A 17,079-nucleotide genomic window follows, 5' to 3' on the forward strand; every position below is an offset into this window, starting at 1 on the left:
AAAAGACGGTACACATAAGAGTTGTCAGTTTTAACACCTTAACTTAACACAGCAACAACACGTTAGCATGAACAGTGGTGGTTTAAAAAAAAAAAAAAAAAAAAACAGCCCTGGCAGCTACACAGTAGCAACACGGTGGCAGAGCGCTAACAGAGCCAGTTTAAAAGAAAAAAAAAACATACCTAAATCACTGAGATGGGGCAGTAATATGGCAGAAACACGGTCGTTTCTGAGCTCCGTGCTGCGTTAACACTAGTGCACCGCTCACGGAGCGGGTTTAAAAAAAAAAAAAAAAAAAAAAAAACATACCTGTAAAAATCAACGAGGCGCGGCAGTAACACAATAGCAAAATGCTAGCACAGGGCTGGTTTAAAAAAAAAAAAAAAACATACTAATTGAAGGTAATGTAAAAGAATTTTTCTATTTCAAACAAACGAATGCATGATAAAACAATTCGAACAATAACTGAAGTAGTAATAAATTCTTTTACACACAGTAGCAACATGCGAGCACAGCGCTAACAGGGCTGGTTTAAAAAAAAAAAACATACTGGTAAAAATCACTGAGACATGGGAGCAACACACGAGCACAGCGCTAACACTGGCGCAACGGTAACAGGGCCGGTTTAAAAAAAAAAAAAACAAAAAAAAAACATACTGGTAAGAGTCACTTCCTCGGCACATATATTCCACTGGCTCCACGCTTTCTTTTTCCGCTTGAGTGCCCCCTTGCGGCCGTTAAAAAGAATGAACAAATTAGCCCTATCACCGCATAAAATTAAGATAATTTAGTTAGTACTTCAAATTTTAAAAAGATTTGGATGTCTTGGGTTTTCTAGGGTTTTAATCTATAAACCTGTAGCTTTTATAGCTTTTTTTTTTTTTTTTTTTTTTAAACCCCAAACCAAAAACGATGGCGAATATTTGTTCACAGCTATCTTCCCGATGTGCAGCTTTTATCAAATTGGCTGACAAACAGCCCTGCATAGGATGTCATTTCGGCGTCTGACAGCTAAAATGACCACTAGGTAGTGCTAGGTACAACAGAACAGAAGAAACAATACTGTGGATCAGACTGGCAATCTGTAACATAAAATGCAGAATAATACTTTGCTTTATTTTTCAATGTTGGTTTATTGTGGTTACAGTTATCGTGCAGTTTTGTTAGATTGTAGAACAACCAGTTGACTGACGCATTTTTCTATTTTTGTATCTTTCCTCAGGACAAAGTTGATGCTGGATTACCAACTGCCATAGTGAGTATTGGTTTTGCATTTCTTAAAAGAGAAATTTTAATCAATGCCGCTAATTAATTGTGCTCTGGCATATTTATAGGAAATAATGTGCACCTCATGGAAGATTGGCAGATTTGTGTACTCAAAGTGTATGGAATGTCTAATTTCTAACGCAAAGTAAAGACTATACGAAAATATGTTCAACTGCACCATAAAATGCATAACCTTTTTGATGTTTTTACCAAAAAATATGTTTATGAATTAAAATCCGCAAACATTGGGCCAGTTTCCCTGATCTGCAAAACAACTCATTTCGTGTGGGTGACCTCTGACGTCACTACAGGTAAACATTCTGTTGGAGGACGAGCATTAGACTGTAGCCTTTCATATTTACGCTGAAGAAAAACTCATTCGTTTCAAGAATTCCTCAGTGATTGAAAGCTCAAACCAATCCATAAAAATGGTGAACACCTGTGTGGTTCATTTTTGTAGCAATTTGAATTATTCTCGTCACAGTTTTCATTATTTTCCCAAAGACCCAAGCCTCAAAAGACAGTAGGTAAGGTTTGTGCAAACGAAGAGGTCTAATTTTTCCAAACCCAGTCAGCACTCTGTCATATGCAGAGTAAATATTTCACCCTGGACTCTACTTACTTACTGCTGGACTCATGTGTGAGATGGGTTTTAAGTGTAAAAAAAAAAAAAAAAAGGTTAAATCCTAGATCAGTGGATTACCATACTGCCAGTTCCAACACCTGAAAACATCGCTGTTACTGACGGCATAAAACATGAACTTGGATCGGCCGCTGAATCCAGGAGATGCTTCGACAAGCTCAGCCCCCCCACAAAGTACCAAAACTGCGAAGAACATTTGTTAAAAGTTGCAGAGGTATGTATCTTTTTTCCATGAAAACCTTTAATACTGTTTACATGGTTGAATGATAGCAGCACTTGTCATCCTTCGTGAAGAATATTTTATTACCGCAAATCGTTAGACCATTCTCAACGAGAAAAACAGGATAATAACGTGTCCAAATGGTGGCACATTGAAGCAGCTGGAAAGGGTTGGCCTCACAGTGCTGAGGACCCATGTTCAATCCCAGCCCTCCCTATGTGGAGTTTACGTGTTCTCCCCTTCTTCCTCCCCTAAATTTCCCCAAATTGTGATTGATTGTGAGTGCGCCTGTTTGTGTCTTTGTGGCCTATGATTGGGTGGCAACCAGTTCAGGGTGTACCCTGCCTTCTGGCCATTGACAGCTGGGTTAGGCTCCAGCACTCCCGCGACACTTGAGGATAAGCGGCTAAGAAAATGAATAGAAGTATACAAACCCCCTTTTTATTTATTTGTGCAGGGTTTCTAAGTTTTAATAAATTACTACAAAGTATTAAAACAAGCAGTATTACATAATAGTCACTCACAGAATAGGTTGCAATTTTTCAGAAATAATTTGTGCACCATGAAATAGATTGAAATGAACCTGTGCTTTATCTACACATTTTTTTTCATATTTTATAAACTTTGAACCTTAGTTTTCTATATTAATTACAAATGTTGCAGGAAACATCTTCTCACCAAGAGGTTGACATCGAACCAGCAGATGCTGAATCTCCATCTTTGGTCCATTCCAAAAGTTGCCAGACTGATGAAGTCCCTATACATGAAAATGGAACACACGTCTTTCCGACAGCAGAGAGAATACTCAAAGTACTCTTATGAAACACCAAGTAATAATTGTGCGAATGTTTTGTAAGATACGGTATTGATACAAAATATAACCATAGAGTTCAATAAAAATGCTATGAATCTCTTTCTGTGGTGTATGTTTACTTCATATACAAACATATACAACATTTAGACAGATAGATGGAGATGGGAAGATGTGCAGCAAGTAAAGGTGATGAAGGATAGCGATGGAAATATGTTGACTGGTGCCAGTTGTGTGCTCAGTAGATGGAAAGAGTACTTTGAGAAGTTAATGAATGAAGAAAATAAGAGAGAAGGTAGAGTAGAAGAAGCAAGTGTGAATGAAAAGTGGCAATGATCAGTAAGGGAGAAGTTAGAAAGGCACTGAACAGAATGAAAAATGGAAAGACAGTTGGTCCTGATGACATACCATTGGAGGTATGGAAGCAATTTGGAGAGGTGACTGTGGAGTTTTTGACCAACTTATTCAATAGAATACTAGCAGGAGAGAAGATGACAGAAGAATGGAGGAAAAGTGTGCTAGTCCCCATTTTTAAGAACAAAGGCGATGTTCAGATCTGTAGAAACTACAAAGGAATAAAGATGATGAGCCACACAATGAAGTTATGGGAAAGAGTAGTGGAGGCTAGACTCAGGACAGAAGTAAGTATCAGCGAGCAACAGTATAGTTTTGTGCCGAGAATGAGTACCTCAGGTGCATTATTTGCCTTGAGAATGCTCGTGGAAAAGTACAGAGAAGTACAGAAGGAGCTATATTATGTCTTTATGGATCTAGAGAGAGACTATGACAGAGTACCAAGAGAGGAACTGTGGTACTGCATGCAGAAGTCTGGTGTGGCAGAGAAATATGTTAGAATAGTACAGGACATGTATGAGGGCAGCAGAACAGCGGTGAGATGTGCCGTAGGTTTGTCAGAAGAATTTAAAGTGGAGGTGGGACTGCATCAGGGATCCACGCTGAGCCTCTTCCTGTTTGCAGTAGTTATGGATAGGCTGACAGACGAGGTTAGACTGGAATCCCCTTGGGCTGTGGTGTTCGCAGATTATATTGTAATCCGCAGTGAAAGCAGGGAGCAGGCGGAGGAACAATTAGAATGATGGAGGCACGCACTGGAAAGTTGAGGAATAAAGATTAGCTGAAGTAAAACAGAATACAGTGAAGAAAACAAGTATTTGAACACCCTGTTGTATCGCAAGTTCTCCCAGTTAGAACTCATTGAGGGGTCTGAAATTTTCATCTTAGATTCATGTACACTGTGAGAGAATCTAAAAAGAAAAATCCAGAAATCACAATGTATGGTTTTTTTTTTTTTTTTTTTTTTTTTTTTTTTTTTGAACGATTTGTGATACAGCTGCAAATAAGTATTTGAACACCTGTCTATCAGATAGAATTCTGACCCTCAAAGACCTGTTAGTCCGCCTTTAAAAGTTCACCTCCACTCCATGTATTTTCCTGAATCAGATGCACCTCTGTGACGTCATTAGCTGCATAAAGACACATGTCCACCCCATATAATCAGTAAGACTCAAACTTGTAACATGGCCAAGACCAAAGAGCTGTCTAACGACACCAGAGACAAAATTGTACAACTCCACATGGCTGCAAAGGGCTTCGGAGAAATTGCCAAGCATCTTGGTGAAAAAAGATCCACTGTTGGAGCAATCATTAGAAAATGGAAAAACCTAAACATGATGGTCAATGTCAATCGGTGTGGAGCACCATGCAAGATATCAACCGCGTGGGTTCTCAATGAGCCTTAGAAAGGTGAGGAATCAGCCCAGGACTACACGATAGGACATGGTCAATGACCTGAAAAGAGCTAGAACCACCGTTTCAAAGGTGACTGTTGGTAATACACGAAGACGTTGTGGTTTGAAATCATGCATGGCACGAAAGGTTCCTCTGCTTTAACCAGTACACGTCTAGGCCCGTCTTAAGTTTGCCAATGACCATTTGGATGATACAGAGGAGTCATGGGCGAAGGTTTTGTGGTCAGATGAGACCAAAATTGAACTTTTTTTGTCATAATTCCACTAACTGTGTCTGGAGGAAGACAAATGATAAGTTCCATCCCAAGAACACCATACCTATTGTGATGCATGGGGGTGGTAGCATCATGGTTTGGGGGTGTTTTTCTGCACATTGGACAGGACGACTGCACTATATTAAGGAGAGGATGACCGCCACCATGTATTGTGAGATTTTGGGTAACAACCTCTTTCCCTCAGTCAGAGCATTGAAGTTGGGTCGTGGCTGGGTCTTTCAACATAACAATGACCCAAAGCACACAGCCAGGAAAACCAAGGAGTGGATCCATAAGAAGCATATCAAAGTTCTGGCATGGCCTAGCCAGTCTCCATACCTAAACCCAATAGAAAATCTTTGGCGCGAGCTGAAGCTCTGTGTTTCTCTGCGACAGCCCAGAAACCTGTCTGATGTAGAGATCTGTGTGGAGGAGTAGGCCAAAATCCGTCCTGCAGTGTGTGCAAACCTGGTGATTAACTAGAGGAAAAGTTTGACTTCTGTAATTGCAAACAAAGGCTACTGTACCAATATTAACATTGTTTTTTTTCAAGTGTTCAAATATTTATTTGCAGCTATATCACACAAATGAATCATTAAAAAAAATCATACATTGTGATTTCTGGATTTTTCTTTTTAGATGATCTCTTTCACAGTAGACATGCATCTCAAATGAAAATTTCAGATGTCTCTGATTTCTAAGTGGGAGAACTTGCAATATAGCAGGGTGTTCAAATACTTATTTTCTTCACTGTATATGTGCATGAATGTGAGGGGGTAGGAGGAAGAGTGAAGCTCCAGGGAGAAGAGTTAGCGATGGGGGACGACTTCAAATACTTGGGGTCAGCAATGGAGAGTGTGGTAAGGAAGTGAAAAAAGGACTCCAAGGGGGGTGGAACTGTTGGCAGAAGGTGTCTGGTTTTCTATGTGAGAGAAGAGTGTCTGCTAGGATGAAGGGCAAAGTTTATAAAACAGTGGTGAGGCCGGCCATGATGTACGGATTAGAAATGGTGGCACTGAAGAAACAACAGGAAGCAGAACTTGATGTAGCAGAAATGAAGATGTTGAGGTTCTCGCTTGGAGTGAACAGCGGATAGGATTAGAAATGAGCTCATTCGAGGGACAGCCAAAGTTGGACGTTTTGGAGCCAAGGTTAGAGAGAGCAGACTTACATGGTGTGGACATGTTCAGAGGCGAGAGAGTGAGTATATTGGTATAAGGGTGCTGAGGATGGAGTTGCCAGGTAAAAGAGCGAGAGAAAGAGCAAAGAAAAGGTTGATGGATGTTGTGAGAGAAGACATGAGGACAGTGGGTGTTATAGAGAAAGATGCACGAGACAGGCTTAGATGAAAAAAAATGACACGCTGCGGCAATCCCAAACGGGACAAGCCGAAAAGTAAAGAAAAAGATACATCAACCTTTTCACGCACAAAAAAAACCTGGATGTAGACCATTTAAGTCATGTGTACTCTTAGGAAAGGCGTCACAAATCTTTGACACACAGCAGAATGGAAGTGGCATGCGGTTATTTGTGCCAACAATTCCCCAACACCATCTCACAAACTGTCTATAAGCAGTATGTCTGAATAACCTGAAAATATGACAATTTCCCAGAATAGGACTTTGTTTGAAAAAGCATTGATTGGACAAATATGGCTTTTAGCAGGAACTCTTATTTTGAAAAATCTTAATGTAACTGGGGCAGCATGGAGACACAGCTGTAAAGCGTTGGCCTCACAATTATGAGGACCCAGGTTCAATCCCAGCCCCACCTATGTGAAATTTGCATGTTCTCCCCATGCATGCATGTCTTTTTTCGGGGATCTCCACATCCTTTTGCTTGATGATAGCTGGGATAGGCTCAGTATTCCCGTGACCCTTGTGAGGTTAAACGATGAAGAAAATGGATGGATGAATGTAAATGTCAAAATGCTGGGCTGATTAGGAAAAAAAAAAAAAAAACTTTTTTAAATAGCTCTTACTCATACTGTGGAAAATCCAGTCGGTGCCGATACTGTTGTCTGAATTATAAAAAGGTAACCTCCGGTACCAATGAGTTCAGACAGCTGTCAATAAATCCTGGGTGCTCCATCATGCACTACAGCAGATGGTCTGTATAATCTGCCATTTTCTGGTGAATACATTGACTCTCATGGCACCAAAAGCTTTTCTGTTGTATGCATAGGTATGCAGCATTTACATGCACACCAGTGGATATAATAAATAAAAAACTTCACATTCACATTAATATTCACAAACATCTACAGCTCAAAGACCCATATCAGTCCTGTAAAGAGAACTATCCACCCCATTTACATTTGTATTTTAAGCATTTAGTGCCCAAACAAAACCACAAGACACCGGTTTACAGCTTTCAGTATACATTTTTGCGGCTTTGCTCATGACATCTTGGGAAAATTCTGACTAAAATGGGGTTTGCACTGGTCTAGGTACTGTCTTATGGCATGAGTTTACCACGTGAAATTATATTAATGGTGAAGCATGATATCACCAGCTATTGCGCTCAAATTAATGTGCCAACATTTTTAACGGATTCCGTCCATTAAAATCCCTATTTGTGAAAATATACCAACTTAGACTGTGGACTACGTTATCATCTTCTGTGTCTTTTGGTGCAATCATAAACAAGCCTTGTACAAGCAAGTTAGTGACACATCGTACGGCAGATAGTTTCTCATACAAGCACAGGCAGATCCATCGCACTGTACAATGAATAGCCGGGTGGTCCCGTACCTATTCATTAAATACACAAACTTCGTATATGCATTCAGGATATGGAAGCCTTTACTATTTATCAGTTTAAGACAAACTAATCCAAACAAGAACCTCACAAATGCTCCGCACCTTCTTTATGGCCAGCTATTTCGTCTGCATTCTAACGTGTGTGTGCTGTCTAACTGGCTCAAATTGATAAACTTTAATGGCTTTATAACGCTCATTTTCTTCACAGTCTTTGTGGGACCCTTCAAAATAGGGTTCAACACTTGAAATCTTGGAAAATTCATTGTCGTTCTTAGAATGTACTCCAGTGCTCGCCATTGTTGTCACCAGGTCTGACATCATTTTCCTTTTCGGGTTGTTCCGCTTCGTTTCCGTCTTTTTCTGGCGAATCCAGAAATATGCAAACATTTTTTTTGCTGATAAAAAATTTTCCTTCATAATGGATTTCAGATTTGAATTCTGCATAAAAACTGTATAATATTAGCAAAAAGGTGCAGTGAGGATTTTCCATACTTCTTGAACAAGCAGGTACTTTCTGGAAAAGTAGACTGCAGACGAAAGTACAATGAGATTCACTAGCGATTCTATAGTTGTGGTGGTGGTAGTTCGGCATAATTACAGTTCAGTTGTACTTGTAACTTGAATAATCTTTGCATTGAATCTAAGAACAAAAATTTTTTTTTTCATCATTCATGTCAATTGTTCAATCTTTTTTTTTTCTCCAAACGACAACCTCATTTCAAATTGGGACGTTGTGTTAAACAAGTTGTGTTCAACCTATATTTAATGAATGAATACACTATCAAGAGAAGACATTGAATGTTTAAACTGTTAAGCTTAATTGTTTTAAAAAATAATCATCCATCCATTTTCTTCGCCCCTTATCCTCAAAATGGTTACGGGGGGCGCTGGAGTTTATCCCAGCTGTCAACGGGGAGGTGGCGGGTTACACCCTGAACTGGTTGCCAGTCAATTGACCCCTCCTTACAGGGCACTTAACCACGCCTCCTGAAGTTACGTCACCCCACGTGTGCTAACCTCAGACAAACAATTAGCAAAAATGGCGGCGCAGGAAGAAAAGACTAGAACGATATTGTCCGATTTACCAGCTGATTTCTCACTCGCATTCTGAGCGAATAGTGAAATAACGTTGAAAAACAGACAGCAGGGCTTCAAGTATTTCAGCGAGGGTCATTTCAATGGTATTTACATGCATATCGACGGAGAAACCATTGATATTAGCGCGACATCTTTCCGGAGTCAGAGGAAGACTGAGAATCCACATAATATAATACATTATAACCCAAAGACGAATTCGTCATTGACAGTTTCCTATTTTCGTGTTACCGATCACACTTGTGTGCAGAATCTGTATGTGTATCTGTATAGCCGTTTGTGAACCGCCGTATGAAGGAAAAGAAGGCGAGGCTTGATTTACGAGTTGTTTTTCTCGTTTTCTTTGTGTAACGTCACGCGCTCCCCTCAATAATTATTTTTGAATTAGTGCCGAACCTACGTAAGTCCCGACCGAGTACGACAATCACTACTTTAGTGTCCTCAAACATCCTTCCTTTAGTCTTGGTATCTCGGTGCACGTCAATGCATTATTGGCTTCTCTGGGCCCTAACTCATCCTTGATGGGCTGATGCAAAGTGGGAAAAGTGTTCTGTGGTCCAACGAGCCCACATTTCAAATTGTTTTTGGAAATTGTGGATGTTGTGTGATCCGGGCTATAGAGGACTTTTTTTGTACGCAAAGTTCAAAAGCCAGCATCTGTGAGGGTAAGGGGCCAGTTAGTGCCAATGGCATGGGTAACTTACACATCTATGAATGCATCAAAAATGCTACTTTGAGGTTTTGGAGGAACACGTGCTCCCATCCAAGCGACTTCTTTTTCAAACCCTTAAAGGGAGGAAATTAATCATTTCCATCTTATTTCTTTCAAAGGTGTTTGGATCCGAAGATCGAATATTTATTTTACAGTCTTGCACTCAGAACACGGCAGAGCAGGTCATATATTTTGAACTTTTAGTGATCAAAGATTAAATTATCCTTTCCTGTAGATGAGTTGTTACTTTCAAATAATACTCTTCCCTGCTAATCGATTTTGAGTGCTAGATTATCTGGTTTAAATTAATCATCCCTCCATCCATCGAATTTATTTATTTTTTACCCCTTTTCCCCACTATAGTCATGGCGTGGTGTAGCCTATGCCAGCTATGTTCAGGCAAGAGACAGGGTTCACCTTTTAATTGGTTGTCAGGCAATCGTAGGGCATATATAATCAACCATTCAGATGCACATTCACAACTATGTGCAATTTGCAGTCTTCAATTAACCTACCACCTATTTTAGAGATGTGGGAGAACCCGGAGAAAACCCACACAGGCACAGGGAGCACATGGAAAGTCGACACCACACTGGTTGGAATTGACCCCTCCATACAGGGCACTTAACCACGCCTCCTGAAGTGACGTCACGCCACGTGCGCTGACGTCAGACAAACAATTAGGAAAAATATCGGCGCAGCAGGAAAGGAATAAAGCGAAACTGTCCGATTTACCTGCTGATTTCTCACTCGCATTCTTAGCTAACAGTGAAATATCGTTGAAAAGCATACAGCAGGGCTTCAAGTATTTCAGCGAGCGGTATTTACATGCATATCGACGGAGAAACCATTGATATTAGCGCGACATCTTTCCAGAGTCAGAGGAAGACAGAGAAGCCACATAATATAACCCAAAGACGAATTCGTTATTGACAGTTTCCTATTTTCGTGTTACATATCACACTTGTGTGCAGAATCTGTATATGTATCTGTATAGCAGTTTGTGAACCACCGTATGAAGGAAAAGAAGGCGAGGCTTGATTTACGAGTTGTTTCTCTCGTTTTCTTTGTGTAATGTCACACGCTCCCCTCAATTATTTTAGTGTCCTCAAACATCCTTCCTTCAGTCTTGGTGTCTCGGTGCACGTCGAAGGCTTTTAGGACTGCTAGTCCGGTTTAGCTTAGCTAATTAGCTGCGAAAAATGGGACACGTTTGTGTAGTCAGATCATCGCAAAATATCGCTCAACACAGATCAAGTATGACAATCATTCACACGTACCTATATTATGCAAGCGAAGAACTGCTAATTCATTTATATGAGACATGGATTTAAAATCAAATATAGGGCATACCTTCGTGCTAACACAGTCCGGTTTACCGTAGCCGGCAACAAAGCGACACGTTTGTGCAGTCAGATCATCGCAAAATATCGCTCAACACAGATCAAGTGTGTCAATCATTCACACATAGCTATGTTATGCAAGCGAAGAACTGCTAATTCATTTATACAAGACATGTATTGAAAATCAAATATAGGACTTACCTTCGTGCAAACATATCTGTTCCGGTTGATGGATTCAGTTGATCATGCGGTCTTCCTCAAAGTTTTATCCATCAAAGACATTTTTCGTACTCGGTCTTCTTTTCTTGGTTGATTTTAGATGGATTCAGTTGATGATGTGGTCTTACACAAAGCTTGATCCATCAAAGACATTTTTCGTACTGGGTCTTCGGTTTTGGAAAAGGTACGAATTGAACTCCACCAACTAGCCTTTCAGGATACCTGTTGTCACTATTATAAAGTCATTGACTACACCTCTTAACCATATCTATTGTTAAAGAACCCAAATACGCGATAAAACGCCAACAGAAGCTATACTGGACCATCCAGCCAGCGTTGTCTGAGATTTGAATCTGAGATTATGCAGATCTCTGGCCTCTGATTGGTCAGTGACGCGGATTGCGCAACATCCACGGAGGGGTCAATTTGTACCCTGGTCCTCAGAACTGTGAGACGGATGTGCTAACCAATTGTATACCCTGCCGCCTGAAATTAATAAACCATTTAAACTGCTGTATGTCTGTCTCAAAAATTTCATTGTTTTTGATCCATCGATATCTTCTTGTATATTTAATATTCGATTTTTATCACCCTCTGCATTTTTTTTGTTTCTTTAGACAGTTGCAGGTGTGATTGTTGTGGGAACATCTCATGGTCTGGCTCTGGTTTTTGGTAAGACGTGTAGATTGGTCCTCATTCATCATATCTGGGATGAAAGAAGAGGGCTTTACTTCGCTGATAATGTCATCTGTAACTGTTCTCTCCAGATAACAACCAAGCCTTAAGGTTGTGTTTTGGAACAAAAACAACTGGCGAAGAGTTTGGCGCAATCTCTGCCCTCAGCATCAACAATGACTCCTCGAGACTTCTCTGTGGGTTCGCAAAAGGACAGGTACAATCCTAATCATTGCGGACACTTTTTTGGGGGGTTGAGGTGTCAAATCTGCTCTAACTTTTATTTTTTGACAAGAAAGCTTGCCCAAATTGTTTTTTTTTTTTTTTTTTTTTTTTTTTTTTTAAGTTTTAACGTTTTACTTAATCCCTAGATTACAGAAAACCTACATCTTTTTAGCCCTATTGACTAATTAGCTACTGCGAAGATATCTTGGACAAAACCTCCTGTACTGTGACATACTTTGTGAACGAAGATTTAGCCTGATGATATTCCTTCTTCGCAAAAAAAAATAAAAAAAAAAAATGGTGGGGATATCATCTCGGGCCTGAAATAGGAATGGCAAAGTGCCTTGACGTCAACCAATATGATTGTGTATTCTGCCATGCTCACTGTTTACTGAGACTGTAGACTCTACAGTTTCAGAGGCCCAGGGGCCGGATACGGCTTGCAACATAATTTTATGCGGCTCGCGAAAGCAAATTAAAAATTGCTGATTGTGTTTTATTGTAACAACATTGCAAGCGTTTTCTTGTTACAACCTTCCTTTGAAATATAGTAACAGAAAAATGTTTTAGAGGCTTCTTGTTTTAAATTCATCAATTTGTCGTGTTAATTATGTGATTTCTTTATATAGGTCACAGTCATAATGGCCCTCAGAGGGAACGCATAACTACAATGTGGCCCGTCACAAAAATTAGTTTGACACCCTTCTGTAGAGCATGAATTGACAGAACATTCCCATGTTTATATTCAAACATTCTTGGAAGCAGTAACCAGTAGTTAACCTCTTCATGATTTTTTTTTTTTTCCCTGCATATCAGACGCACAGGTTTCAAAACATCAACCTAATTTTATTATAAGTATGGTAGTAATTAGTTTTGAGTGTGGGCTGTGAAATTGAGCAAAATACACAAAGTAATGGTCAACAACCCATATGTTATGACGAGATGCAAGGTATTCCCTCAGTTGTGAGCCGTCTCTCTATGTGCTATTTAAAATCCAGACAGTTTAAAATGTTTAAAAAGAAAATCTCTGGACATTTTGTCTGTTCTCTTATCACCAATTATTAAAACCCACATACTGTTAGTGGTGTGTATCACTGATAGCGATTCTGAAAATTAATTGATTAAAAAAAGGTGGAATGTTGGGGTGGTCTGTCAATTGTGAGAGAGAGGTTTGGAACATTGCTAAAAACTTAAGGCATGATATTCAAATTATGTGTAGCTTTTAATAGAAACTTATTTGGGTTCTTTCCTTGATTGATGGAGTACCGCATGTCTTCTAACTCCACCCCCACCCCCGAGCTATGATGAATAGAAATTAAAATATGGTGGGCAGGTCAAGCTCCCTTGGGGAATGCGGTGGTAGCTGTCAGAGTTGGGTGTCTGGAGGTCTGACAGCAGTGGTTTCAGGTTGTGGGGGATTTGAAATGACCATGATCATATTGTCAAGAGAAGTCTACCCCTACCTCAGCGGTTTTCAAACTGTAGGGGCTCCTAGCGTGTGGAGCGTCATGACGGGGGGAGGGACTTCACGTTGGTTTTGGACATCCATCCATTTACTGAGCAGTTTATCCTCACTTGGGTCATGGGATTGCTGTAGCCTCGCCCAGCTGTCATCAGGCAGAAGGCAGGGTGGTTGCCAGCCAATCGCAGGGCACGTGGAGACAGTCGCAATCACAATCACGTCTAAGGGCAATTTAGAGTCTCCAATTAATGCATCTCTTTGGGATGTGGGAGGAAACCGTAATGCCTGGAGAAACCCCATGCAGAAATGGGGAGAACATGCAACTCCAGACAGGTGGGGATGGGATTTGAACCCAGGTCCTCAGAACTGAGAGGCCAATGCTCTACAGCTGCTCCACCATCCTGGCTGATTTTGGACAAAACTTCTTTGTCATAACAGGTGAGCACTTGAGACAAGATCCTGTGGTGTTTCATCAGGCACATATAGTGAAGCAAATAAGTATTTGAACACCCTGCAATATTGCAAGTTCTCCAACTTAGAAATCATTGAGGGTTCTGAAATTTTCATCGTAGTTGCATGTCCACTGTGAAGGAGAGAGAGAGAATCTAAAAAGAAAAATCCAGAAATCGCAATGTAATAATTTTTTTAACTATTTCTGTGATACGGCTGCAAATAAGTATTTGAACACCTGTCTATCAGCTAAAATTCTGACCCTCAATGACTTGTTAGTCCGCCTTTTATAGTCCACCTTGACTCCGTGTATTGTCCTGAATCACATGCACTTGTGTGAGGTCCTTAGCTGCAAAAAAAATCACCTGTCCACCCCATACAATCAGTAAGACTCAAAGTTGTAACATGGCCAAGACCAAAGAGCTGTCCAAAGACACCATTGACAAAATTGGACAACTCCACATGGCTGGAAAGGGCTACGGAGAAATTGCCAAGCAGCTTGGTGAAAAAAGTTCCACTGTCAATGACAATGGAAGAAGCTAAACATGATGATCAATATCAATGGGAGTGGAGCCCCATGCGAGATATCACCTCATGGGGTCTCAATGATCCTTTGAAAGTTGAGGAATCAGCCCAGGACTACACAACAGGACTTGGTCAATGACCTGAAAAGACCTTGTACCACCGTTTCCAAGCTGGCTGTTGGTAATACACGAAGATGTCATAGTTTGAAATCATGCATGGAACGGAAGTTTCCCCTGCTTAAACCAGCACATGTCAAGGCCCAAGTTTGCCAATGACCATTTGGATGATACAGTGGAGTCATGGGAGAAAGTTTCGTGGTCAGATGAAACCAAAATGGAACTTTTTGGTCATCATTCCACTAACCCTGTTTGGAGGAAGACAAATGGCAAGAACACCATCCCTTCTGTGAAGCATGGGGGGTGGTAGCATCATGTTTTGGGGGTGTTTTTCTGCACATGGGACAGGACGGCTGCACTCTATTAAGGCCGCGGATCAGATTTTGGGGAACAACCTCTTTCCTTCAGTCAGAGCATTGAAGATGGGCCGTGGCTGTGTCTTTCAACATGACAATGACCCGAAGCACACAGCCAGGAAAACCAAGGAGTGGCTTCGTAAGAAGCACATCAAGGTTATGGCACGGCCTAGCCAGTCTCCAGACCTAAACCCAATAGAAAATCTGAAATTCCATGTTTCTCAGCAACAGCCCATAAACCTGTCTGATCTAGAGAAGATATGTGTGGAGGACTGGACCAAAATCCCTCCTCCAGTGTGTACAACCTCGTGAACAACTACAGGAAACGTTTGACCTTTGTAATTGCAAACAAAGGCTACTGTACCAAATATTAACATTGGTTTTCTCAGGTGTTCAAATACTTCTTTACAGCTGTATCACACAAATAAATTGTTCGTCAAATTGTGAGATTTCTGAATTTTTATTTTTAGATTCTCTCACTCACAGTGGACATGCACCTACGATGAAATTTTCAGACCCCTCCATGATTTCTAAGTAGGAGAACTTGCAATATAGCAGGATTTTCAAATACTTATTTTCTTCACTGTAGTCCTCAATATTGCATGGTGGCTTGAAACAGTTCTGGGTACAATCATTACCCCATGACCTAACTTACCCGGAAGATCATTCAATGTGAGGTTATGTAAATTCTAAATAGTTCACATTCTAGTTATCAAAATCAGAAAACTAATGCGCTCTAAATGGAAACTAAGAAAATTTATGGTACTGTTTGGATGCTGTGAGTAAGCTTGGTCCTGTCTGTGGCATGAACACTGGGATGGTCTGTTACTTGGAATGTTTCAAAGTGTATTCACTTTACGTGAGAGGTGAGTAAATTTAAGAACCAGAGTCAATTGACATTTAATTTGCTTCATCTGTTGTTCTTGGGAAGAAAATGGTCAGTCTTCGTGCATGAGATTTAAACTTAACACTCGCAATCATTTGTTAGTGGGACAACTTTTATGGGACAGCTGCCTGCAATAGAAGTCGTATTATTTTCGTCTTATTTGGCTTCAGACAGAGACAAAAAATTTAATGTTTATGCAAAGTGTATAGAAACGTATGCCTTCAACTATTCTGACATATGTTGCTTGAGGTGGCGTTGCTCAAAGATCATATATCCTTTTTTTGGGGTGGGGGTTAGAGCTTCATCACAATTATTGGTTATGTTCTTCATGATCAGATGACCATGTGGGATCTTGCCAATGGGAAACTTCTGAGAACAATCTCTGACGCACATCCTCCAGGAGCAGCAATTCTGCATGTGAAGGTAAGTCATAAAACACACACATAAATGTTCATACAATTGTAAGAGTCGAAGTACGAAGCACTGTTCAAAAGCTTTGCACAGGATATCCATATACGGTCCTGTGAAACAGTATTGGTCCTCTTCTCAAATTTTTTTGCAGTCCCCACTTTGTTGAAGACAGTGAATTTCTAACTGGGCAGTGCACCCCCTGGGATGGGAGGTGGGGGTGGCATCATGACCGGGGTAAGGGGGCAACCCCTCCAACACCCTGATTTTAAATTGTCTGCGCGCGCACCAATGTTCCCTCCAATTTTTTTTTTTATGTCCCTAAGCAAACAACCCAAGCCCTTAGTGGTCCCTTTGACCAACATCAGACGTGTGCACTGTGGTCAGGTCAGTGTCATCCTGGAAAATTACATGACTTATTAAAAGAATCATATTACAGCATTTACACACCCATCAGAACTCATTTATTCTGAACAGTTTTGTTTTTCAAACTTGTGAAAATGTCAACAAACTTCTGCATTTTTACACAAAAAATACATTACTAACTAAACTAACTCAACTACAGTATGGTCTATAGGTTTGAAAACCCGCTTACAAATGTATTTCCTTTGTTTTTAAATTCACAATGATATCTCTGTGTTTTTCTTTGTGTAAAATTGAATTATTGCTTGCAATAGCTTTTTCAGTTTATGCTGAAAGCCGAATGATGGTCCCAGTTTTATGGTTATTTTGCTTCCTGTATTTAAAATGCAAAACTAGGTTTTTGTGCACTTAGTCTGTGCTTCATGCTTGATAAGGGAGTGCCAAATTGGAATTTTAACATTACACACTATCTCATCCTTTACTATCTGATCGATTGAATTAAAGCTATAACTTTTGCTA

General features: G+C 40.3%; 1 protein-coding gene across 12 annotated transcripts in view; it reads left to right on the forward strand.

The window, feature by feature from the left end:
• vps8 (VPS8 subunit of CORVET complex) overlaps nucleotides 1-17,079 on the forward strand; it is a 235,964-nt gene that overhangs the window by 27,992 nt on the left and 190,893 nt on the right. For 11 of the 12 annotated variants that reach the window (XR_009797466.1, XR_009797467.1, XR_009797468.1 and 8 more), the window contains exons 5-8: nucleotides 1,223-1,255; nucleotides 11,712-11,766; nucleotides 11,862-11,986; nucleotides 16,126-16,212. Coding sequence is in view for 8 of the 12 variants with exons in the window: in XM_061837413.1 (XP_061693397.1) it covers nucleotides 1,223-1,255; nucleotides 11,712-11,766; nucleotides 11,862-11,986; nucleotides 16,126-16,212 (300 nt within the window). In the remaining 4 variants the exon portion in view is untranslated. Of the gene's footprint in view, nucleotides 1-1,222; nucleotides 1,256-11,711; nucleotides 11,767-11,861; nucleotides 11,987-16,125; nucleotides 16,213-17,079 lie in introns of those variants that run through there. The other variant, XM_061837418.1, reaches the window with a different exon arrangement.

Source organism: Syngnathoides biaculeatus, chromosome 12 (genome assembly GCF_019802595.1).
Source record: "Syngnathoides biaculeatus isolate LvHL_M chromosome 12, ASM1980259v1, whole genome shotgun sequence".
NCBI lineage: Eukaryota > Metazoa > Chordata > Actinopteri > Syngnathiformes > Syngnathidae > Syngnathoides > Syngnathoides biaculeatus.